Source organism: Talpa europaea (assembly GCF_964194135.1).
Source record: "Talpa europaea genome assembly, chromosome: 16".
Lineage (NCBI taxonomy): Eukaryota > Metazoa > Chordata > Mammalia > Eulipotyphla > Talpidae > Talpa > Talpa europaea.
In genome coordinates, this window is record NC_140084.1 from 392,197 (window position 1) to 416,853 (window position 24,657).

Here is a 24,657-nt window from a genome sequence, read left to right on the forward strand (position 1 = left end):
CCGAGCCCCGGCCGTCCGAGGAGGAGGTGCAGGAACGAGGAGCCGCCCGGGTCCCCGTCGGGGGACGGCGCAGCGGGCACCCTGCGTGCTGTGAGGCGCCCGGCCAGCCACGGAAGCAGGCGCCGGGCGCCCGAGGCGGGGGCCGTGTCCGAGAATGTGAATGTACATAGTCCCCGGGTGGCGGGCGCGGTGCCGGGGAGGAGGATTCTGCCAAATAAAAGGGAGTCAGAAACGGCGGCGCGTGGAAGCTCGCGGCATTTCCTCTCAGAGGCGGCCGAACCTGGCCCTGAGGCGCCCCGGGGGGGGGTCTGCGCGACGGGGTACTTTCCAGCGGTAAGAACCCAGCACCGGAGGCCGGGGTCGCCCCGCCGTCCTGAGCCCCGGGAGGCAGAGCTGACCGCGAGGCGAGATGCGTCCGGCACCGGCCGGCACCCCCAGCGCCTGCCCGCCCCAGGCAGACAGTGGCGTCTGGGCCCCGCCTTCTCTCTCGTGAGGCTGAATGATTAAAAAGGACGATTTCAGAAGTGCCCCCAACACACACCTGTCCCTCGGAGGGGTGGCCTTGGGTCCGCTCCCGAGGCGGTGCTGGGCACGGCCGCTCCCCTGGGGAACCGGCTCGGCTCTGCCGGCCTGCAGGGCCCCTGCGGGGTCGGGCGGGGGGACGGGCCAGTCTCAGGGCTCCGGCCTGACAGGGCCATCCCGAGGGCAGCGCCTTCCCTGGCGGGGCCCCGACACAGGACGGCGTCTCTCCTCTGGTCCCAGCACCCAGCGCACCCCGTCTTGCTTGCTTTCTGCTCCTTTGGGTCAGTCCGGCCAGGCCGGGGCCCTGGCGGCAGGTGCCCCGCTTCAACCTGGCCCTAGAGCCTGAACGGGGGCGCGGCAGCCCCACCCACGAGGGCTGGCAGGTCGTCCACGGCCCGGGTGAGGGGTGGTTCTCGCGGCAGGACGGTCAGTGGGTGGGGCCCCCGCTTCCTCTGCCTGCCCTTCTGTTTTTCAGCTCCCCAGAGGAGGTGCACGGAGCGGGCCTCCTCCGGGAGCGGGTGTCCAGGGTGGCTGCCCCGCTCTCGGCGCGTCTCACGCCATCAGGTTGGCACCTGCGTGCGGAAGTGAGGCGGACGCCTGCACACGTGCCACTGCCCCGCCTCGGGCTCCGGGTGGGGCGGACGGCGCCCTGAGGGGCTGGGCCCCGGGGGAGGGCGAGGAGGGAAGGGACACCTTGATCCCGAGCTGGGGCGGCTGTCCAGAGCCGGGCGCGGGCCGGGGCTCCCACCACGGCAGCCCGGGCGAGTGTTATTAATACCGCGGGCCTGGGCCACGGTGTATCTGGAAGGGCGTCGCTGGAGAGGCGGCGGGGGGCGGGGGGGGGGTGCTGCCCGCGCCAGGGCAGGCAGGGGCTCCGCTGGGTGTCGCGGCGTCAGCAGAGGGTGTTGACCGAGCTCTTCCACCTCAGAGGGCCGAGCTCGGGGAGGCGGCCGGGCCGGGCCTGAGTCCAGCATTCTCAGCTTGGACACAGCTGCTGCCCTGCCCTGCCCCCACGTGGGGGTGGCCGGCCGGCTGGGGTGAGACCCACACAGGCCGGGGTCCTGACCTGCCTGTGTTATAGGCTTCTACCTCCTCAGCAGACGTGGACACGGCCCGTGGGGCGTTCTGGCCAGCCAGGGGAGACCTGGGGCGTGTGGCTCGCACAGCAGACCAGAGGGCCAGCGGGCACAGGGACCATGGAGGGAGGGGGAGCAATCAGGGAGGCCTCCCAGAGGCAGCACGCGAAGCGCATGGCAACAGTGCCCCCTGGTGTCGCAGGCATGCAAGTGTGGGCAGCCGTGTGGCGCCTGGAGAGGGTGTCCCTGGCCCGGAACACTGGCATTGGAGGGGTGGGGGCTGGGAGGCCCTTGGGCCAGGCCTCACCAATGGTGAGAGTGCCCAGAAAAGCCTTTGCCAAGAGGCCACCACGCCGCTGCCGTTCAGCCTTTGTGGAGATGAGGAAAGAACTGGGGTCCCAGCAGACGCCCCAGTTCCATCCCAGCCTCTACCTCCCTCCTTCTCCAAACGCGGACATTCAGGGAAGGAGCTGACCAAGCCAGGAACAACCAGCCAGGGCCCGGAGGGCGGGCAACACGCCCTGGGCTCCCTTGGCAGGAGGGAGAGGCACAGAGGCCACCCCAGGACGGAGCCCAGGCGGGACGAGGCGCGAGCAGCAGCTTGGAGCCACGATAGGGCCCAGCACGCCGGCTCGCAGCCCCTGCAGGAGGCTGGGGGCAGAGGCAGGACCCCAGGCTCAGCTGACCTGCACTTGGTGTCACCAGCACACGCTGTGGCCAGGGCAGGATCTGGCTTCCTTGAAGTGGGTCCCACCGGAAAGCTGGCCCAGCGTGTAATGGCGAGGGTCAGGGGCATGGGAGGGATTGGGGCAGCAGGAGAGATGCAGGACCCACCCCCACCAGCCAGCAGGGACTCTGACCTCCCGGCCTTCGCTCAAGCTTCCTCCCCCAGGCAGCCTCAGCTCAGTTCTGTCTGCCCTGTCTGGGAAAGCACGGTACGTGCCACCTCCCCCTGGAAGCCCCCTGATTCCACGCTTCTGCCGGCTCGGCTGATTTGCTCACGGCCGTGGCCCACCCCTGGAATTAGAACACTGAGCGAGCTATGTGGGCCCCACGTCTGGCCCCCACCCCAGGGGGCTTCCTACTCAGGCCTCACGGGAACACAGCAGAGCCGAAACAGCAGGGCGGCCGTCTCCCATTCTCTGCCTCAGCTGCCCGCCTGTCTCCACCTGGCATGTCTGGAGGTGTCCGTGGGGTGAAGAGGGGGACACGGAGCCCAGCAGTCACAGCCCAGCCCTCAGAGCCCAGCAGCCAGGCCTGGAAGCTGGGCCAGGCAGAGCCAGCTTATGTTATGTGCTCATCAGGACCAGCAGGCCAGGAGGGCTGAGAACTCCCAGAAGCCCTAGCGGGCAGGTGCTGGTGGGCAGGCGGGCTGCCCAGGGCCTGGCCTCCACGCTTCTCCTCGGCTGCCTACCGTGTGGCCCTCCCCCCACAGATCGCTTCCCATCCCCTGCAGCGGCCTGGCTCCAGAGAGCATCCCCGCCCTGAGGCCCAGGGCTGGACCCCGCTCGGGGCAGGGGTGGGGTGGCACAGAGGAGAGGACAAGACTCGGCCTCCTGCTCTCCCCTGGAGGGGCGGGCCTGGCTGCGTGCCCAGCCCCTGCCCAGGTAGCAGCCACGTGGCGCGCCCAGCGGAGGCAGGCAGGAGTGGGGACCCCGGGGGGCGGGAGGAGATGCTCTGGCCCCGGAGGTGAGAGGACCCTTGTCCAGCCTCCTGATGGGGGCTGGGACGCCGCTCCCACACGGGGAGGGTGCCGGGCGCAGCCTTGCTACCTCCGTGCGGCCCTGCCTCTCCCTCACCCCAGAGGGCCGCCCGTGGGCAGCGGGTCCCTGAGCAGACCACACCGTGGCGCGGGGAGCCCCAGAGCAGCGGCCCAGGGCTGACAAGGGCAGGAGCCTGCTTGTGAGCTCTGTGGGGCCAGGGGCCGGCAGCCGAGGCTGGGCTCGGGGCAGGAATGTGAACATGCCCGCCAGCTCTGCGTGACAGCAGAGGCCACAGCTGACGTCCGGCCGCGGAGCACGCGAGGCCCCTGGGGCGCGAGGGCCATCTACAGGCCGGTCGGCTGCGCCCGCAGAAGCCCAAAGAGCAGCGGCGTCAGCAAGGCAGGGTTTATGGTCTCGCGGGGAAAGACGCGGGACGCAGGCCGTCCAAGCCGGCGTGTCAGCGGAGCCCAGCGCCGAGCTCCCTGTCCCGGGGCGTCCTCACGCTCTCGGACGGCTGCGCGCCTCCAGCCACCCCACGTGGACGTCCCCGCGCGGGAGGAAGGGACGAGGGCAGGGCACCCCGTATGCCCGCTGCGGTCCACGTTAAAGTGCCTTTCCTGCCAGTCCCCCCACCGCGCCCGCCCCGAGTGCCCTCGGCTGTCTCCGCGGCTCCGGAGCTCGGTTCACCGAAGCCCCGGCGGGGAAGATGAGGTCGGAGGCGCTGCAGACCCACCAGAGCCACGTGCTACCCGGGACAGGGGGTCCAACAGAGCTGCAGACTCGACGCTGGACAGCGAAGAAAGGCCACGAACAGGGGCCGGCCGGTCCTGCTCAGCCCCGCCGGGCCTCCCAGTTGCGCTTAGTCTGAACGCGCTCCTGTCAGCACGAGCATCACCACCGCGCTCCCCACGGATGGTGGACCGCAGAGCCCCTCCCAGCCTGCTGACGCCTCCCCACCGTGGGACAGCCCCCTCCCTCCCTCCGGTCGTAGGCCCCCCTCCAGCAGCCAGGAGGTGCACCCACTGCCCGGGCCCGCGCCTCAGATGGCCCTGCCGCACCTAGGCAGCGGGCCCAGTGGCCTCGTTGCCTCCCCTGCCTGGGCCGCGCTGCCCGCGACGAGGGCCAGAGCCCGCTCCCTAATCGCGGGGGTTGAGGTAACAAGCCAGGCTCATCCTCTGGGCTCTGCTAAGGTTCTGGGAGGCGGAAAGTCAGCTCTCCCTCCAGCGTACCCCCTGCTGGCCAGCCTGCCTGGGGTCTGGGCCTCAGGGGATTGGCGAACACCATGCCCCAACAAGTGCCCAGGCTCCTCGCAGCAGCGGCCAGAGGCTCCTGGAGCTCGGGGAGGCTGCCCTCCCAGGCCCTCCCAGGCTGCCCTCCCAACCACCAGCCCATGGAGGGTGCGGCAGAACACGGGACAGAGCAGAGGCCGGACCCCCCCGCCCCTCCACACCGCAGACCCGCCTCCTCACTGCAGGGCTCCAAGTTCCCCGGGTCCTGCCACCCCACGCCCCCGCACGCCTGGGGACAGTGGTGTCCGGCTGTCTGCACCCTGACCTCTGCCCCCACCCCAGAAGTCCAGTGTCAAATCCTCTGCTGATACAGAAGAAAGAAGCCAACTCTGACCTTACACGACTTTAGTGGACACGCGCCTGCGCGGCCAGGACACGCAAGGAGACACAGAGGCGATAGACGGGAGGGTAAAGGCCACTCAACGAGCAGCCACTTCTCTTGTCAGCAGACCTGGATCATCATGGACGTCACCATGCCGTCGAAGGCCCTGCGGGGAGAGGAGCCAGTCAGCGCGGCAGGCGTTGCCTCCAGCCTAGCTGCCCCGCAGCCCAGTCCCGGGTGCACAGAGGCCAGCGTACATCCCTCCTACCGCTCCCCCCCCCCAGCCTCCCGCCTCCCTTTCCTGGCTGGTTTCCTGCCCTGCGAGGCCCAGAGATCAGGGGTTCTGCATGTGGGACCCCAGGCACAGTTGCAGCTAAGGGGATACTATGAGAGAGCCCTGGCTTCGGTATGGCGCATACCCTTGCTGCCTGCAAGAGCTCTGGGAACAGGGCCTGGGGGACAGGAAACACCAGGGAGCATGAGCTCGTGGGCACTTCCCAGGGGGTGTCTTGGTGACGTTCTAACGTATCAATCCAAAAGCTGCCTGGGAGGGGCCTGCAGCTGGCCTCTACATCACACGCTCAATGAGGCAGTGCTTTGCCAGAGGCCTGTCCACAATCCCACCTCCGGGGTTCTGTGGAGGTGCCCCTGCCCAGCACACCTGGGAAACCACATGGGCGAGCTCTGCCCCCAGCTCTGCTCTCCTAGGAAGAGCCTGTCCAGGAAGCCGGGGTCCTGGGGTGTCAGAATCCTGCCCAGGGGAGCAGCGCCCCTCCCTGAGGAAGACCACCCCTCCCCATTGGTCAGCAGGGCGACCCGCGGGATGCCCACCTGGACTGGATGCGGTCCCCTGGGTTGTAGAAGGGGTTGCACATCACATCCGTGTAGGAGGCGTGCAGCTTCCGGAACATCTGTGGTGAGAGCCCGCCCTTGGGTGTCACACAGACGCCTCGCCTCCCCCCAGTCAAGGGGAAGAGAAGCAGCAGCCCTCCCAGGGCCACACAACCCGGCACTTACGCTGCGGATCTCGTTGTCCCGCAGGGCCGTGTTGGAGGAGTCTACCACCATGACGAACTTCACCTTGGAGTTGGTCACGTAGCCGTAGCTGCACAGTAGGTCAGGGAGCACGAAACAGCACCCAGACCAGCTCCACCCAAGAAGCAAGACACCCACCTCAGGGCAGGTGGGCCAGACCGCACCCCCACGAGGCGCCATGTAGGCACATTTCCGGGAAGCCCTGGGGTTTGTGGGCAGCGCAAGCCTGCAGCTGGGCCCTATACGGATTCACACTTGGAATCCGCCTGCCCAGACCCTGGGGCGCTCACCCTCTTTCTGAATGAGTTCCTTTTGCAGGGCGAGCCACAAAGGTCTTGAGAATACAGCAAACCCCGCCAGGCATACACCCCTCATGCTAAAGGTCTGGAGTCCCACAGATCACGGTGCTCAGAGGGATCCCACGGAGGGCAAGCGGCACAGCCGCCTGGGAAGAAACCGAGCAGCCCAAAAGCATGCGGCCCGGTGCCACCTCTGTGCGGCCTGTGGGAGAGCCTCCCACCCAAAGGATACACCTTGTAGTCCTCTGTGGGGTACAGCAGGCCCAGGTAGAGCTCCCGCTGGTCCACCAGGGCCTTCCCCATGGCGGAGATCTTCTCATCCACCACGTCCAGCGATGTGTGCACCATATAATGGAACTTCAACTCATTCTCCGTGGGGATGCTGCGGATGTAAAGGGGGTAATTCTGCAAGAAAAGACGACGGCAGTTGAAGTGAGAACCCAGGCCACAGTCACCCCGGCCAGAGTCCCTGGCCAATCTCCAACTGGCCACAGGCACACCCTCATTCTTTAAAGCCCGGTGCTCACAAGAACTGCTGGGGGTCCGCCCTTCAGGGGACCCAATGTCATCTACAGACACCTGCATATGTCTATACTGCTAAGTGGGCAGGAGAGAGAAAGTGGTTCAGAAGAACGCGTCTGGGTGTGGCCTGACAACCAGCTCTGTCAGCGCACAGACTGCAGCTGCCTCCCTCGGGGCAAGGTCCACCTCTCCCCCTGGCCCCCCAAAGCTAGTACCTCCCGTCCATCACCTGCTGCCACCTCTCCCTCCTGGAGAGACACTGGGCCTGCCCATTCATCAAGCCCTTCAAGATCCGCTCAAACCTCTGTGGTGTCTGCGCTGCCAAACGTCCTACCCAGGGCATGTCGGCTTCTCCTAGGGACCCCCCAGGCCACATACAGCCCCCTCCACGGTCGTGTGCCCGGCGCAGCGCGGATGTGAGCAGCATGCTGTCCCTACCCCACCCTGGCTGACGGCTGCGAGGGAGACACCGACAAACTGGCCAACAAATAACACACAGGTGACGGCAAATACTAAGGCAGGACGGCCTCACGATCCGATCCTCCAGAAAAGGCAAAGACGAGGCGGAGCCGTGCAGCAGCCGCGCGCAGACGGCCACCCCGCGAGGGCCCAGAGGTGAGCGCAGGGAGGCCGCAGGCTGGAGGGGGGTGTGAGCGCGATGCGGCCTGGGGGGCCGCCCGGCTACGCGGGTCTCGTCCTAAGGCACCGCGAAGTCCCGGGAAGTCGTGGGCACCGCCGCGGCACATCCGCTCGGCGGGACGACAGCGCAGTGGCCGCGGCGCAGCGGACGGGAGGCGGCGGGACGGCGCAGCCGGCTCGCGGCAGGGGCAGGGGGCGCGGAGGCCGGGGCAGGGCCGGAGCCCTCTGAGAGCGCACGGAGCGCAGGCGAGAGGCCCGGCCGGGCTCCGGGCAGGGGTCCGCCGCCGCCCGTCGCCCCCGCCCTCCGCCCGCGCCGGGGAGCGAGCTGCGGGGGCGCCGGGCCGCGACGCACCTCCTTGGCGATCACCGCTACGCAGACCGCCATCTTGAGAGGCTCGGTGCGCGTCACGTGACCCCCGGGGTCACGCGGCTCTCAGAGCCCGCCTCCTTCTGTCGCGCTGACGCCCTGGCCCCGCCCCGTCCCTCCGCAGGCCCCGCCCCGCCCGCCCGCCCGCCTCCGCAGGCCCCGCCCGTCTCCGCAGGCCCCGCCCCGCCCGCCCGTCTCCGAAGGCCCCGCCCCGCCCGCCCGTCTCCGCAGGCCCCGCCCCGCCCGCCCGTCTCCGCAGGCCCCGCCCCGCCCGCCCGTCTCCGCAGGCCCCGCCCCGCCCGCCCGTCTCCGCAGGCCCCGCCCCGCCCGCCCGTCTCCGCAGGCCCCGCCCGTCTCCGCAGGCCCCGCCCCGCCCCGCCCCGCCGGGGGTCGCGCTCGCCCGTCGGGTTCCGGGCACCGGTCGCCGCGGCCGTCATGGCGGAGGCAGCTGAGGCGACGGCGTGGCGGCTGCTGCTGCTCGTGCTGGGCGCCTGGGGGCTGGAGGCCGCGGGCGTCCCGCGTCCCCCCAACATCCTCCTCATGCTCATGGACGACGTGAGTGCGGGCGGGCGCGGGAGCGCGGAGGGCCTGGGCCCGCGGGCACCGGGGGGCGTGGGCGCGCCGAGGGCCTGGGCTCGGGTCCACCGTGGGGCCGGCCGCGGGGGCCCCCCACTGCCCCCGCCCTCCCCGGGGCTGCGGCCCAGCAGGGGCGGCACCGTCCGCCGTCCGCCGTCCTGGAGCCGGTCGGTTTCCTGCCCCCGGGCTCTGGGAGGGCGGGGGCGGCAGCCCAGCCCCCCACCTCACTGCCCAGCGTCTGGGCAGGGAAGGGGGCACCGCGCCCGCCAACGCCGGGGCCTGCACGCCTGCCGGGGTGCTGCCCGCCTGCTGCCCCAGCCGTCCCCCCAGGCTGCTCCCACCCTGCTGGGGACTGGCCCGAGGGCACTTCTGTGGGCGGGAAGAAGGCACCTGTCGTGTGTGCAGTGCTAGGCCGTGGTCACCTGGTCTCCACGGTCACCTGGTCTCCGCAGTCATCTGGTCAGCGCAGTCACCTGGTCTGCAAGGTCACCTGGTCTGCAGGGTCACCTGGTCGGCGCGGTCACCTGGTCTGCAGGGTCACCTGGTCGGCGCGGTCACCTGGTCGGTGCGGTCACCTGGTCACCGTGGTCACCTGGTCACCGTGGTCACCTGGTCGGCGCAGTCACTGGTGGCAGGACTCCAGCCAGAAGCCGAGCTGCCCGCCAGGCCCCCCAAGTCTGGGGTGACTGGGAGATGCCAGGAGGCCCTTTCCTCACCCCGTAGTGGCTGGAGGACAGCCCCCCAGGACGCTGCATACCTATCAGCCGGCCAGCACGGAGTCTCGCTGAGCAGTGTTCATGCCCCTAATGACAGGAGTGCTTCTGGGGGGCTGGCCACCCGCTCTGAAGTCCCCAGGCACCTCCCGCCAGGGAGAAGGAGAGTAACTCTGAGCTCGTGATTGTTACTAAGTAACTGATAAAAACCCACTGGGGAGCCCCAGCCCCCCAGCGCCCGCAGCTAGCGCCCAGGTCCCTGGCCCTCACGGCCAGGCGGCCAAGCATGCTCAGGAAGTCCACAGACGTAGTCACGACGCCGGTTCCTGTTTCATATTCAGTCGCAACGGGGCCGCCCCTTTGGGCGGTTCTGATGGCCTCCCCGGATCTGGAGGGGCCCGCGCACCGGTGAGGGCCGGCCTGGGGACAGGGCGCTCCTTGCTGGAGTCGGGGCCTCGTTGGAACCATGATGCTCTGGACATCCGCGTTCAACACGCGTCTCTGTTGGCTCTCGAAGGCGGCTGCTGCAAAGCACACATGGGGGCCTCCGGGGTCTCTGGGGGTCTTGAGTAGTGGGTGGCGTCAGCACATATTTTTTCTGAGGGAGGTGATGTGAGGGCGCCCTGTGAGCAGGACCCTGCCGCACCCCACCAAGTCCGGGGTGGTCGAGGGCTCCCCTGCCAGTGCTCTCCTGTGGCCGAGTGCTGCTTGGATGGCTGCACCCCAAAGTCTGAGGCCCCTGTTCCTGTCAGCCTGTGTGCCGGTTAGGACTTCCCTGGCGCATGAAGAGTGAAAGCAAAAATGGGGATCCCAGCTCCCCCAACTGTGACCACCTAGCCTCAGGCCCTGGGACCCAGCACCACCCCCAAACACCCCCCTGGCTCTGCCCTCTCACCTGCCCTGTCCCCACGTGGCCTCGCCCACCCTCATGAGCAACAGGTCTGGGGGGGAGGGGCGCTGCCCTGAGCCGAGTTGACCAGGGGAGGGCTCTGGCCAGCCGGACTCCGGCCTCAGGCCCCCACAAAGGGCTTACAGGGCCCCCGGCCGTCGGGGCGGTTGTGCCTCCTGTACCCTCAGAGCCAGACAGCCTGTGCACGCGCGCCAGCGAGGGTGGGGGCTGAGACGGTCTCCGCAGGGACTGGCTCTTCCCCAGGTCTGGCCGGGCAGGGCCCGGGAGCCTGGCACGCAGCTGTGGCCCTGGCGGCGGCGGGCCCGAGGGCTCCTGAGTCTCTTTGCCTGGGTGAATCAGAATGGGGAAGGGTTACCCCGACTCTGTCGGAGTCAGAGCCCCAAGGCCAGCTGCTGTGTCACCCCGGGCTAGCCTGCAGGGCCAGCGCACCACATGGACGCGTACGGGCCCCGGTGTCGGTAGAAGCCCCTCGTGGCCAGTGACCAGGGTCCTGGCGCTCAGGAGCCTTGAAGTTCCCACCCACAGAGGGGAGTGGGGGGGGCCAGGGCCCCGGTCGGCTGGCTTCTGCCCCCGTGAGCAGGAGCCACAGCCAGGAGAGAGGAGGTGCCTTCGCCCCTCTCGGTGCGGGTGGGGTCACTGACTCCTTCACAGCTGGACGCGAGCGAGCAGTGACGGTGGTCTCGAGCAGGGGCCCTTGGCTGCATCTGGGAGCTGGAATTTGGGGGCCTCTGTCTTGCTCAGCCCCTGCCTTACTCTGGGAGGTTCTCTCAGGTGCCGGGTGCCTCTGGACCCACCGCAGCCCACTGGGGCTCCCGCCTGGGATGCGGGCCCATCTGGGCACCCCCTGGGCCGGCACGATGCCTTCTATGCACACAGCCCGTCTCCAGCTTGGGCCCGGCCCCCGCACCCACACAGTCTGCTGGTCGTACCCACCGTGCAAACATGGTCCCATTCCCAGGGCCCGAGCCCCGCCCTTGGGGGCTCCAGGGTGCCCGCTGGGCCTCAGGGTCATGCTCCTGTGGCTGTGGCTCCCCTTTCCATGTCAGTCGGCTCCCTGGGGTCGGCCGCCGGGTCGCTGGCCCTGTAGCTTGGCGGGTCCCCGCTGCCTTCACCTCTGCACCTGCACTTGGGCACGGGCTGGCCTCTGTGTGGAAGGCAGGGCTGGGTTTGCGGCTGCTGCCCTGTGAGCCCCACGCTGGCATCTGGGGCAGCAGCCGACCCCCGGTGCCCAACCAGGCCAGGCTTGGTGGGGGCGCTGCTGCTGTGGGCGCAAGGCAGCCCCTCCTGGTCTCTCTGCCCCTAGACAGAGGAGCTTGCTTCTACCCTCCACATTCTTCCCCGCAGATGGGGTGGGGCGATCTGGGGGTGTACGGAGAGCCCTCCCGGGAGACCCCGAACTTGGACCGAATGGCCGCAGAAGGGATGCTCTTCACGAACTTCTACGCGGCCAACCCCCTGTGCTCCCCGTGTGAGTGTGGGGCAGGAGTCCAACCCCCTCAGCGAAGGGTGCAGGGCCTCCGGAGCCAGGAAGCTGGGCAGGGCCTTGGCGGCGGGGCGGAGAGGAAGCGGCACAAACCCACCTCAGGAGGGGAGCGGGCAGGGCGGGGCGTCAGGACAGCAGTCCTGGGAGGGGCTCTGAGCTGGCCTCAGGCACCGTCCGCCCCGCCAGGCGCCTCGAGGCCACGGGGTTTAGGAGCAGGGTCCCGGGTCACCGCCGCCTGGGGAGCCCCCACTCATCGAGCTGGTTTTCTCACCCCGCGCAGCGAGGGCGGCCCTGCTCACAGGGCGGCTGCCCATCCGCAACGGCTTCTACACCACCAACGGCCACGCCAGGAACGGTAGGCCCCACGCGGCGCTGCTGCTCGGGCAGGAGGGGACGCGGGGGCGCAGGGCGCCCTCCCCTGAGCAGGCCCGCGCGGTCTTGTTAGAACACGTAAAGCAGGCGGCGGCCCCGGTCGGAAACGGTGTTTGCCGGAGAGCGCGGCGGGCTCCTCCCCTCCCCTGGCCTGTCCTGTTCCCCGGCACCGCCCAGCGGGTCTGGCAGGAGGGGGCGCCCTCCCCCAGAGCGGCTGCGGGGGGGGGGGGGGGGGCATGCGGGCGGACAGGCTGTGGGTTCGGGTGCGACCTCAGGAAGCGGGCGCGTGCACCGTTGTCCCCAGGAGCCGTCTCCCAGACCAGCCGGCTCCGGAGAAGGGAGCGCAGGGCAGGCCGGGGACTCTGACCGTGCAGGCCCCCGAGGCGGGGTTGGCCCTGGGCCCTGGTGCCAACTAGGAGGTGCAGTGCCCAGGACCCTGCCCGTGGGCCCCGCAGGCCAGCGCTCAGATCCATGGCCAGGTAAGGACACTGGTGGCGGCCGCTGGGCGGACTCTCACAGCCTTGCCCTTGCAGCCTACACGCCCCAGGAGGTCACGGGCGGCATCCCCGACTCCGAGCGCCTGCTGCCCGAGCTCCTGAAGGAGGCCGGCTACGCCAGCAAGATCGTGGGCAAGTGGTGAGTCCGCTCGCCGGCACTGCCAGGCGCCATCCTGGCACTCCCGTGTGCGCCCAGCCACGGACACGGGGCGGGAGGTCTGTGTCTGGCCCCGTGCGTGTCCTCGGCCCACCTTAGGCGATGCCCGGGCCTCCTGCATGGGGGCCCGCCCCATCGGCCTTGCTCTGCTCCACATCTGCCTGCGGCGCTGCACCACCCGCAGGCACGGGGCGCTGCCGGGGTGAAATGGAGACGCGAGGAGGGGACGGTCAGCGCGGGGCCACTGCAGTGATGACTCAGGGGCCGCGCCCCGTCACGCTGTGGACGTGGCCTTGAGCGCGTGGTGCAGAGCGCACAGCCCTGAGGCAGCGTCGTGGAGGTCAGGCCGCCCTTTCCTTCCCACTCCGGGAGCTCAGCGAGCCCCAGGCCGCCTTCCCTGGCCCCTCCCTCGGTCTCCCGCATGCGCTGCCGAGGCGCCCTCTGCCCTGCGCTGCACTCAGGCGCTTTCTCCTGCGGCGCCTGCCCACGCACATGGCTCGCGGGGCGGGTGTGGGGGCTGCTGCAGGTCCCTCCGCAGCTCGGGGGCTGCTGCAGGCGCTGTGGGGCTCCCCGGATGGGCCAGGAAGCCCCCAGGGCATTGAGGCAGGGCTCTGGGCTGAGGAGACCCCACCGCGCCCCAGCTCTGCCTCGCCGAGAGCTTCTGCTCTGGGCCTGGTGGCCTCTGCTTAGGGTCATGGACGCGGGTGGGAATGGGCGTGTCTGTGGGCTTGTGAGGGTCAGGACTGTGGAGGAGAGGTGCGGGGGTGGGCTCAACAGGGCCCAGAGACGCCCGACGTGGCCCCCAGGGCTGGATAAGCGCTGAGGCGGGCTCAGGGGCCCTGGCCTCTGAGGGCCACTCTGGGAGGCCTGGGCAGAGGTGGCTGGAGATGGGCGGGCTCGGGGTTCTGGGCGGGAGGGGATGTGCCTCACGAGCACCAACTCCCTGAGCCCACCCAGCTCCTGGACGGATGCTTGAGCGCCCTGCCCGCTGGCCTCCGCCTCCCGCGCCCGTACGGTGCTGCCGGACACTCTCCAGCCTGGGCAGCCCGGGGCAGGGATCCCGGTGCACCCCTCGAGGGCCAGGGCTCGGTGCGCTGGGGCTGGCCCGTTATGCAGCCAGAACTTTGGGGGGTCCCTGTGCAGGGCCCCTGAGGTGTCTTGGGTTCCTGTTCTAGGCACCTGGGCCACAGGCCTAAATACCACCCCCTGAAGCATGGATTCGACGAGTGGTTTGGCTCCCCCAACTGCCACTTTGGACCCTACGACAACAGGGTCCGGCCCAACATCCCCGTGTACAGAGACTGGGAGATGGTCGGCAGGTAACCGTCCCTCCGCTGGGCTCCAGGTCTGGACGCCCTGCCCCGCGGCCGTCCTGCGCCCAGAGCCGGGAGCCCAGGGCTCGGGAGCGCCGCTGGCGTGGGCGGGCTCCAGATGTGCGGGGCTGCGCCCCTCCCAAACCCCCACCGGGGCTGAGCCCTCCTGGGCCCGGGGTGGCCAAGGGGGTGGCCGCGGGTCTCTGGGCTGGTGTACTGAGGCCAGGCCAGGCGCGCTCAGACTTGGGCAGCTCCGCTTGTCCCGCTGCCCTGCTGTGTCCCGGCTGGGTGGTTCACAGGTGCTCCCCTCACGCGCCGAGGGACCAAAGGGCAGGGCGGGTCACGCTTTCGTTTTGTTTTTTATTAATTGGAATCGGTGTTTTTAACTCCATGATTTTTTAAGATTTATTCATCTATACAAGAACCGGGATAGAGGCTAGAGGCGCGGGGGTGAGAGGACTCCCCAGAGACAGAGCGGGGAGCAGAACAGGCAGAAGGACTGAAATCCACTGCTGAGGGGAGCAGCGGGGAGACAGGGGGTTCTGCTCGCCGTGTGGGTTGCTCCGCGGCCAGCGGGGATGGAACCGGTGCTGCAGAGGCTGCGGACAGCTTCCCGGTGCTGCGCTCAACCGCCTGCGCCCCCGGGGAGGCCCGGGGTCTCTGTAAACAGGCGCCCGGCTTTGGGCAGATATTCGGCAGCACGTGGTGGGCGGGTTTTCGTGCTCGTGGCCCGGGCAGCCGTCAGCTGCCCTAGAACATTCTCGTGTCCTCAGAGAGAAGCCTTGGCTTTCTGGGGGTCGCCAGGACCCCCCCCCCCCGCCCTTTGGCCTTACGCGTGGCCCGAGCAGCAGCGCAGCCTCTGGCTCTCTGGTGTCCTCCCTCATGTTCGGGTCCCGCCCTCGCCGCTGAGCTCAGGGAGGGGCGCCTGTCCCGCCCGCGTGCTGACCTCTCCGTGGTCTGGGTTGCTTTCAGGTATTATGAAGAATTTCCCATCAACCTGAAGACAGGGGAGGCCAACCTCACTCAGCTCTACCTGCAGGTGAGGCGCGGGCGGGCTCGGGGTCGGGGAGGCCGCCCGGACACAGCCAGACGGCCGGCGCTTCGCAGGAGGGCCTGGACTTCATCAAGAGGCAGCACGCTGCCCAGCGCCCCTTCTTCCTCTACTGGGCCGTGGACGCCACGCACGCCCCCGTCTACGCGTCCAGACGCTTCCTGGGCAGCAGCCGGCGTGGGCTGTGAGTATCAAGCGGGGCCGTGGGCCCCTGCGCGCCCGAGTGGGGAGGGCCACGGGTCCACCTGCAGCGGCCGCCAGCCCCGGGAGTTTGGTTCGGCCGCCCTCTGCCGACGGGTGTCTCCGGCCACCTCCGCCCACAGGTACGGGGATGCCGTCCGGGAGATCGACCACAGCATCGGGGCGATCCTGAGTCTGCTCCAGGACCTGGGCGCCGCGAACAACACCTTCGTGTTCTTCACGTCCGACAACGGGGCCGCCCTCATCTCTGCCCCCAGACAAGGCAGGGGCCGCCCCGGGGCAGGTGGAGGGGCTCTGGGCCCACCCAGCGCTGAGGGAAGACCCGAGCGGCCTGGGGTCCCACGAGTCCGTGGAGCAGCGTCCCCAGCCCGGGAAGGGCGTCGGCGGTGCCGGAGCGTGGTCTCCAGGATGGGCCGCGTGCTCCCCTGCCCGTGCCGGGGTGGGGTGCGGGCCCGATGGGGTCTCCTCCCGCCTGCCCGGCCCCCGCCCCTGACCGGCCTGCCCCATGCGATGTTGGGCGAGCTGGTCTCGGGTTTGCCCGGCTGCAGGTGACGCGTCCCCGGCGACCTCCCACAGACACAGCAGCCCTGGCCGTGTGCCCCCCGCAGTGCCTGCGCCTCTCTCTGTCTTCAGGGGGCCTGGAGGCCGGCCCCCCCTGGGGCTCCCCACCAGGCCAGGAGGGAGGGGAAGGGCCCCTCTCCCTGAGCGCAGCTGCGGGGGGCCGAGAGGCCCAGCACGGCGAGGGGGGTGCCCTGGTCCAGCCCTGCCCCGGGTGTCATGTGGGCGGCCGATGCAGCCGAACCCGTCTCCTCCCCGAGGCTCGGCCCCCGCAGGCGTCGGTCTTCCTCTCCACCCAGGGCCCTGCTGGCTCTGGCAGCCCGGGTCACCGGGGCTCTCCCTCCGCAGGCGGCAGCAACGGGCCCTTCCTGTGCGGGAAGCAGACCACGTTCGAGGGCGGGGTGCGGGAGCCCGCCATCGCCTGGTGGCCCGGCCACATCCCCGCCGGCCAGGTCAGCCTCAGCACCTGGGGGTGAGGAAGCCCTCTCCGCAGCAGGGGCGGGGCAGCGGGGGGCCCTGGACAGTCCCCTGCGGCATCCCTGCCCTGGCCCAGCCACTCGCCCTGGCGCAGGAGGCTCCTGCCGCGGTAAGCGGGCCCCTTCCCCGCGGCCGCCACGTCCAGACCCATCTCCAGAGCGTCTCGCGGCCCGAGCGGCGGGCTCGTCTGCCGCCCTCCTACACCAGGGGCGTCTGCCCCCGGCACTGGCCCCTGCGCCGGCCTGCCCGGAGCCCCTCGCTCTGCCGGGTCCCCACGCGGGGCTCCTGCACCGGCCTGGTCCAGGCCCCATGGACGCGGCGTCGGGACGATGCCAGCTGCAGGTCGCTGCCTGTCCGGCGTCTCGGAAGCGCGGTGCTGAGAGCCCGCCCCTCACCATTGTCAGTCGGGTCCCGCCCAGCCGGCCTCCCCGGCCACTGCCCAGGGCCCCGGGGCAGACCCGACTCCTGCCTTTTCCCAAGGCCGCCAGGTGGGCCGGGGCTGCTCCCTGCTGGAAGGCCGTGTGGGCCCTCCCCTCTGCTGTCCAGAAACGCCCGTGGGCGTCCTTGGGGACCCACCCATCGGCGCACGGAGGCCCAAGTCCCTGGTGGGCCTCGCTGAGCAGACTCCAGCCTGGGCCTTGGCATCCACCCCCCCAGCACAGACTGGCCTCTCCCACCAGGGTGGCCCCCAGGGGTCCTGAGCAGTGGCCCCTCGGCATGTGGGTCACTTGGGGTCACCAGTGCCCCCTGTGAGAACGAGGGCAGACTCAGGACGGGGCGTGGGTCTGGAGGGACGTGAGGCTCCAGCCCTTCCAGGGCCGGCCAGGAACCGGTGGCTGTCCTGCGAGGGGCGCCCCCGCCCAGCTCCTCGGCCGGGACCCCTCTCCCGCTGCCCCAAGAAGACTCCGCGAGGACGCCCTCTGGGTGGGGACCTTCCTCCGCCCGCCCTGCGCCTCGCCCCGGAGCGCACCGTGCTGGGTCCGTGGTTCCCAGGCGCCTGGGCCCGGGTGCTGTGCCGCCTTGGCCTCCACGCGCCGCCTGCCTGCACCTGGCCGTGGACCCCGAGCCCAGCGCTGGCTGCCAGTGGCCTCCACGCTGCGCGGCCTCAGGGAATCGCGCTTCCCCAGCCCCCACGTGCCCCTGCGGCACGCCCCTGGTGTGGGGCACAGGTGCCCGCGGGCCGCTCTCCCTCAGCTTCCTTCTTCCCCCTTTTTCTTTTTTGGCCCTTAAAAAGGTAAAGGGGGAACACTGGAGAGCCCCGTCACACCCCGTCGCGGGGGCGCAGATTTGCGACGCAGACACCCCACCCCCGCGTGGGGCTGGGGGACTGGGCCGGGTGTGCGGGTCCCGACACCTCCTGTCCCCCCAGGTGAGCCCTCAGGTGGGCAGCGTCATGGACCTCTTCACCACCAGCCTGTCCCTCGCTGGCCTGCAGCCGCCCCGGGACAGGGTCGTGGACGGCCTGGACCTCCTCCCCGCCATGCTGCAGGGCCGACTGACTGACAGGTGGGCCCTGTGCTCCCCACGGGTGGGCTCCCCGCGGCGCGGACGCAGGGGGCCCTGGGCTGGTTCTGGGGTCCAGGGCCTCTTCCTCCCCTGGGCCCCTCGCTCCTGCCTCAGGCCGTGGGCGGGAGCCACGCCGCGCATGTGCTGCCCCAATCATCAGCTCTGGAGCCACCGGCTCTGGAGCCGGCCCCTCTCCCCTCAGCTTCTTGCCTCTGAGGCCGGCTGCCATTTTGCTCAAAATGAGCCTCCTCTGCCCCGCGGGACCAGCTCCGGCGGCCTGCGGTGCCCAGGGCCCAAGGGAGGCCTTGGGGGGCCGCTGTCTCCCCTGGGCCCCACCGCTGCAGGGCTGGGGCTTGCGAGGCCCAGGCCCAGGCGCCAGCCTGCCGAGACACCCAGCCAGCTGCCTTCCAGCCCAGGCCCGTTCTTGGGAATCCCGGGGGCCGCCGGCTTCGGGGGGCGGGGTGTCTGCTTTTCCCGCTGGCATAGGCTGGAGACGGGAGCCGCCCGCCAGCGTCCTGACCCGGTCCCGCCCCGACAGGCCCATATTCTATTACCGGGGCAACGCGCTGATGGCGGTCACCCTCGGCCGGTACAAGGCTCACTTCTGGACCTGGACCAATTCCTGGGAGGAGTTCAGACAGGTGGGGGCAGGGCGGGCACCCCCCCTCCCCGGTCCTCGGGCCGGGCATGCGGCCGCAGGGCCCCTGCAGAGGTGGCGATGGCCTGGGCTGTAAGGAGCCCCGTGACCTGCTCCCGCCCCTCAGTTCCTGTCCACTTGGGTCTCCCAGAGCCCACCCGCCTCGGGTCGAGGTCTTTCTGCGCAGGACACCCGCGCTCGTTGGTGACCCGAGACCGCCCCGCCGGGGGGCTGCTTGGGCCGTGTGCGGGCTGGCGCGCCTGGGCTGTCCCAGGAGCTCTCTCTACCCTGCCCACCTTCCGGAGGTCAGTGCTGTCCGGCCCCCCGCTTTGGTGTGAGGAGCAGAACCCCGCCGTGGCTACGTGGCCCCTGGGCTGCAGAGGGCCGGGGCCGACTCAGCGGGGACCCCTGGCAGGGCCTCCCACCGCCAGCCTCCCGAGAACGGGGACCTTCATTAAGCAGCTCCTTGGTTTGCATCCAAACGGCCTGTCTCCGTCCACACTTGGAAACGCCCAGCTGCTCTCCAGCTCCCCCAGGGAACCCACCACGGGCTGCCCACACCCCCTCTTAGGTGCAGCCCTGGCTTCAGGGCCCCCCAGCTGCTGCCCCAGCCTGGGGCCTCGGTGCTCCGGTGGCTGCCGAGCGGGGTGGTGGGCAGGGCCCTGGGGTGGCAAGGCCTCAGGGTGGGGAGACCCTGGCCCTGCTGACTCCCTGCCCAGGCCAGGGCACCCCGAGGGCGGGGCTCCCCGAGCTCTGCCTGTCACCCTGAGTCCGGGCTTGTTCCCGGGTCTCTCTCTGGCGTGGCCCCGCACCCTGGAGGGGAGAGTTGGGCAGTGTCTCCTCCCAGGGAGCATGCGGGGTCAGTGGCCTGTAGGGAGGGACTGAGCCCCGGATGTGTCAGGCAGAGGAGCCCACATGGACAGGGTGCCCGAGGGTGTGGAGGGGGTGCGCAGGGGGGCCCTCACCATCCCCGCTTCCTTCCAGGGCATCGACTTCTGCCCCGGGCAGAGCGTCCCCGGAGTCACCACACACACGCAGGAGGAGCACACGAAGCTGCCCCTGATCTTCCACCTGGGGCGCGACCCCGGGGAGCGGTTCCCCCTCAGGTGAGCAGGCGCGCCCGAGCCGCTGCACCCCACAGCCTGGCCTCCGCTCCGTCGCTGGCACACCCACTGCGCCTGCCCCCTCCGCCCCGCCCCCACAGCGCAGAGCCCAGCCTGGGCCCAAGGCCGTGCCTCTGGGTGGCGTCACCTCCAGTCCCCTTCATGGCCTCCTGGGGCCTGGTCGGAGGCTTCCTCGAAAGCATTGAGCTGGGCCTTCAGAGCCGGCCTGCGGTTTCCCACTCTCTGCCGGGACCACAGCCCTCCGTGCAGAAACGCGCAGCCGTGCAGCCGCTCCGGGCCTGGGCACGCGCCCGTGGAGGGCGGGCCCCTCTGTCCAGTCCCTCCTGCCCCCCGCGAGCCCCCGACCCCGGGCCCCGCAATGACCCGGCACTCTCTCCGGCAGCCTGGAGGACGCCGAGTACCAGCAGGCGCTCGGCTGGATCACCCTGGCCGTGCGGCAGCACCGGGAGTCCCTCGTCCCCGGGCAGCCCCAGCTCAACGTGTGCGACCCGGCTGTAATGGTGAGTGGGCCGGCTTGGCAGGGGACGGGAGGATGGGGCGCCCTGGGGGCTGCACTCCCAGGTCGCTTCCACAGGGCCCGCGAGGGTCCAGCCAGTGCCGGGAGCCTGTGCTCTGGGGAGGGGGCGCTGCACACGGCCGAACCGCGCTTCTCTGCTGCTGCTGTCTCATCGCACAGGCGTGGCACGGGGGTGCTCTCTGCAGATGCAGGGTGAGCCAAAACCCTGTGCTGCCGGAACACTTGGGTCCGATGGCCAGCGGGTGTGGCCACCCTGTGGGGGGACCAGCTGACCCAGGTCAGGGAAGGACTCCGAGCCTGTGGGGGGGTCTGCCGGGCACCCTTCACACAAAGCTGGGCGGGGCATGTGTTCAGGCCGCACCCCACACTCCATGAGGCCGGGGCAATTTAGCTTAGCTTCTTCGGTGGAGGCCAGCTCAGTGCCCCCCACCCCGGCCCTCCAGTCCCAGGAGCCTAGAGCCTGCACAGCCCCCAGTGACCATGACGCCCCGCGTGTCTGCCACATCCCGCAGGCGCCTCTGTGGGTCTTGGTGCCAGCAGGAAGGGGCTTGGCCAGGCTCTGCAGCCATTCTCTGGGTCCCATGGGACAGCCCCTGCACCCGCAACAGGGTGGCCACGGAAGGGGTGGGTGATGCATCTGTTCATGTGCGTGCAGGACTCTGCAGCCCCCACCACTCCACGCTCCTGCTCCCAGCCCTGGGCCCTTCCACATACCCCAGCTCAGCGCTGGCCTCGCACATCAGGCTGGCCCAGGGAGGACTCGGGTGGTGTTCTCTGACCCGTGACCACAGGTCTGTGTGCTGTGGCCCCTGAGCAGTGGCCAGCTGCCACGCTGCCCCAGGGGCATAGTGAGGAGGGCCGGGACCCTGGTGAGCGGCTTCTGCCTGCCATGAGCACAGGCAGCCTGTGCTCAGCCCAGCGCTGGGGGCCTCCCTGGGGCTCTGCGGCAAGCAGAAGTCCCATCCCTGAGAGCACCCTCAGCATGAGCCTGGTTCTCCCCCCGCCCCACGCAGACACCGGGGGCAGCCGACCCAGCACAACTCCCCTGAGACCTGAGTGAGCAGACCCAGGCGGGGACCCTGCCGTCCCGCACCCCGGCCCCCGCAACACGCCCGGTACAGGCCGCACGCGCAGGGCTGGCAGCGTCCTGGCGGAAGTGGTGCAGAGGCCCTTCAGCCCGGCCTTCCTCGGTGGCACTGCCCCTTCCTGCAGGGGCCGCCTGGAGGCCAGGACCTGCTCACTGGGGAACCGGGGCCCTCGGAGGCCCCTCTCCAGTCACCATCTCCTCTGCAGCCCGGAGCAAGGCTGCAGGGGCTGCATCCCCCCCAGTGCATGGGCGGGAGCTCCGTGAACCCTGTTCTCCATCTTCATTACAGAACTGGGCACCCCCAGGATGTGAGAAGTTGGGAAAGTGCCTGACGCCCCCGGAATCTGTCCCCCAAAAGTGTTTCTGGCGCCACTAGCACCTGCACTGTGGCCGCAAGTGCCCAGGGGCGGGGCATCTACGTGGGAGGAGCCCTGCTGCCTTCTGCTCAGCCTGCTGCTGCCAGGCCAACAGCCAGGGACGCCGCCCGCAGCCTGTGGCAGGTGCTACGAGCAACCCCAGCCTGGACTCCCTGCGCCAGCCCCCACATCACTCCAGCCCCTGCCCCTCCCCGACGCTGACCGCCCCCAGGCTGGCTTGCACTGGACTCAGAGGTCGGGTGGCCCCCCCAGCAGCACCCTGGGTGGCAGGGGGCCTCCGTGAGCCGCTTCCTCCCCAGCCAGGCGCCCCAGCCCCAGCGGGGACAGCGGACACCCCAGCTCCAGCTCCCCGAGGAGACCCACCCGCGCCCTGCCCCCGAGGTTGGGGTCCCCTGCCTCGAGTGGGCTTTTCCCCCCGACGCCCCACGTGCCAAGCTGCCCCGCCAGATGTGGGCAGGGAGAAGCCTCGCAATAAACGACGGGTCACCCAGCCCGGCCTTCTGCTTACGGGGACCAGTTTGAGGAGGTCGTGGCGGGCTGGCGAGGTGCGCCGCCCGGGCCAGGGGCGCCGCCTCTCCCGCCGAGCGCCCCGCGCATCTGGAGGCCGGGACGAGGCCGGCTGCCTCGGCCCCGTGGGGGGCCCCCCCGGGCTCGCGCAAGCTCGGCCCGGCCGAAAGCGCGGGGAGTCCCCAAAGTTTGGTCCGAGCTGCGCGGCCGCGTGTCTTGGGGCCTGGACTCGCCCGGCGGCCCCGCGCGAACGCCCCCGGGACGGCCCCCGCGCGTCGGGCACGGCAGGGACGGGCGCGCCTTGGCGGCGGCGACTCCGTGACACGCGGCGCCCCGCGCAGGCCCCGCCCCGTCCTCCCGCGCAGGCCCCGCCCCCACCCTCTTCTCCCGCGCAGGCCCCGCCCCGTCCTCCCGCGCAGGCCCCGCCCCCGCCCTCTTCTCCCGCGCAGGCCCCGCCCCGTCCTCCCGCGCAGGCCCCGCCCCCGCCCTCTTCTCCCGCGCAGGCCCCGCCCCGTCCTCCCGCGCAGGCCCCGCCCCGCTCTCCCGCGCAGGCGCGCCCGCCCCGCCCCGCCCTCCGCGGACACGCGGGGCCGTGGACATGGCGGACCCGCGGCTGCAGCTGGTGGCGCGGCGCATCCGCAGCTTCCCGGACTTCCCCGTCCCGGGCGTGCTGTTCAGGTGCGGCCGGCCGGGCGGCGACGCGAGGGTCCCGCCGCGGCTCCGGGCGGCCGGGGGGCGGGGCGGGGCGCGGCCGGCGCTGGCTTCCTTCCCGCCGCGGGCGGGCGGGCCGGGCCGGGCCGGGCCGGGGGTCGGGGCCGGGCCCTGGGGGGCTGCGGGGCGGGCCCGGGTCAGCCGACCTGCCTCGCCCCCAGGGACATCTCGCCGCTCCTCAAGGACCCCGACTCCTTCCGCGCCTGCATCGGCCTCCTGGCCGCCCACCTGCGGACGGCGCACGGCGGCCGCATCGACTACATCGCGGGCAAGTGCGGGCGGCGGCTGCGGCGCCCAGGGCCCCCCCCCCGGCCTCCCCGAGCCCCCGCCCCCCGCCCGGGGCCCTGCCTCGCGTGGGCGCGCTGGCGGGCGGGCTCTCCCCTCCGCCGGGCACCTCCCGGCCCAGCCGGGCGTGGGGTCGCCCTGACCGCGTGGCGTCCGCCCGGCGCGGCCCGAGCTCGGCTTCCCGGGCCCGCCTCCCCCGGCGCGGGGAATCCACCAAGACCCGGCACGGCCCGCAGGTCACCCCCTCCGACGCCCCAGCCCCCTGCCTGGAGGGCCACGGAGCAGGTGTCCTTGCGGTGCCCTTCAGGAGGCCTCCGTCCGCCTTCGGCTGCTGCGCGCAGCCTGCCCCCAGGCTCAGCAGTAGCGGGTTAAAGGTCAGGTGATAGCCCGGGGCCCCAAGGTTACCGCGCCCTGGTCAGCAGGTGCCCCTGGGCTGTCTGGAGCCAACGAGGCCAGGCTCCTTGGCGGCTATGACGGCGGCTCGTGACTGCAGCCCCGGCCCACGGGGACCCCAGGCTCCCGTGCCACACGGCTGCGCCCGACACCCCCGCTCTGCCTGACAGGTCTGGACTCCCGTGGCTTCCTGTTCGGCCCCTCCCTGGCCCAGGAGCTGGGCTTGGGCTGCCTGCTCATCCGGAAGCGGGGGAAACTGCCCGGCCCCACCGTGTCTGCCTCTTACACACTGGAGTACGGGAAGGTGAGTGGGCTCGTCGCCATGGCCCTCCGCCCCAGGAGAGCTGCGCAGGCAGAGCACACGTTGAAGAGGACCCAGCGCAGAGCTCAGAGAGGCCGAGACACTGAGCGGGGCCACGCAGACCACGGCAGGAGGTGGAGCCGGGGCGACTCTGGCCCGGAGGCCATCTTCTAAGGCTGCGCTTCCATCACAGGCTGAGCTGGAAATCCAGAGGGATGCCCTGGAGCCAGGGCAGAAGGTGGTGGTGGTGGATGACCTGCTGGCCACTGGCGGTGAGGGCCCCGGGCACAGGGGCGGGGGGCACCCTAGGTCCGCTGGCGAGCGGTGGGACTGCAGCCCGGGCAGTGCAGGCGAGGGGCCTCACTCCCGCCTCCCCCAGGAACCATGCGTGCCGCCTGTGAACTGCTGGGCCAGCTGCAGGCGGAGGTGCTGGAGTGTGTGAGCCTGGTGGAGCTGACCTCGCTGAAAGGCAGGGAGACGCTGGGGGCCGTGCCTTTCTTCTCCCTGCTGCAGTATGAGTGACCCCATCCGGGCACCTGCAGCAAGCAGGGTCCTGCCTCAGGCGGCTGCTGCCACCTCCACCGGGGGGCGGAGGGGGGCGCACTGGCTGCCCACCCACAACGTCCTGTGACCTTCTCCGCCACCCGGGCCCTTCCAGTGGGTGCCGGCCTGGAGCCGACAGCCTAGATGCAGCCAAGCCCAGGTCCTTGGGTCTGGCCCTGGAACAGCACAGCCCGAACATAATAAATGGTTTTGCTGGCGCATCACTTGCCCAGGTGTCTGAGGCCGGGAGGGGTATGTGGGGTGAGGGGGCGCCCCACCTGCAGCAGGGCGGCTGCCCTGAGACACCACCTTCTCAGTCTCAGCGCTGGGAGCCCGGGACGGATCTTTGGGTGCTCCAGCAGGGAGCAGCTCCCAGAGGCCCCTCCTCTGCCCCAAAACCAGCGTGGCAGGTCCCCCCATCTCGGAGGGATCCCTCCCATCCCACACTAGGGGGTCTTCGCCCCATCCTGCATCAATACACAGATCTCTCTAGGGGCAAAGCCCCCCGCCCTGAAGAGCAGCATGGGGCTAGGCTCGGACACCACCCCACGGCAGCAGAGACCAGTCACCAGCAAATCAGTTTAATG

General features: G+C 70.7%; 3 protein-coding genes across 3 annotated transcripts; 2 read left to right on the forward strand and 1 right to left on the reverse strand.

Annotated features, from left to right (window-relative positions):
- Positions 1 to 4,946: 4,946 nt before the first annotated feature.
- On the reverse strand, positions 4,947 to 7,792 carry TRAPPC2L (trafficking protein particle complex subunit 2L; the record flags this gene model as incomplete). Its single annotated transcript, XM_084256702.1, has 5 exons — positions 4,947 to 5,078; positions 5,744 to 5,823; positions 5,930 to 6,017; positions 6,479 to 6,651; positions 7,760 to 7,792. 5 exons carry the CDS (start codon positions 7,790 to 7,792, stop codon positions 5,033 to 5,035), a joined length of 420 nt encoding a protein of 139 aa, XP_084112828.1. The 3' UTR covers positions 4,947 to 5,032.
- Positions 7,793 to 8,209: 417 nt separating this feature from the next.
- On the forward strand, positions 8,210 to 21,787 carry GALNS (galactosamine (N-acetyl)-6-sulfatase; the record flags this gene model as incomplete). Its single annotated transcript, XM_084257088.1, has 14 exons — positions 8,210 to 8,329; positions 11,318 to 11,441; positions 11,737 to 11,811; positions 12,362 to 12,464; positions 13,658 to 13,801; positions 14,768 to 14,834; positions 14,903 to 15,030; positions 15,170 to 15,309; positions 15,954 to 16,057; positions 17,452 to 17,588; positions 18,127 to 18,229; positions 19,210 to 19,331; positions 19,732 to 19,849; positions 21,243 to 21,787. The coding sequence occupies 14 exons, from the start codon at positions 8,210 to 8,212 to the stop codon at positions 21,327 to 21,329; spliced, it is 1,572 nt and encodes a 523-aa protein (XP_084113214.1). The 3' UTR covers positions 21,330 to 21,787.
- A 632-nt stretch (positions 21,788 to 22,419) lies between these two features.
- Positions 22,420 to 24,256, forward strand: APRT (adenine phosphoribosyltransferase). Its single transcript, XM_084257184.1, is given in 6 exon segments — positions 22,420 to 22,515; positions 22,710 to 22,823; positions 22,825 to 22,901; positions 23,397 to 23,530; positions 23,721 to 23,799; positions 23,907 to 24,256. Coding segments are annotated over 6 exon segments (627 nt in total). The 5' UTR covers positions 22,420 to 22,435; the 3' UTR covers positions 24,050 to 24,256.
- Positions 24,257 to 24,657: the final 401 nt, after the last annotated feature.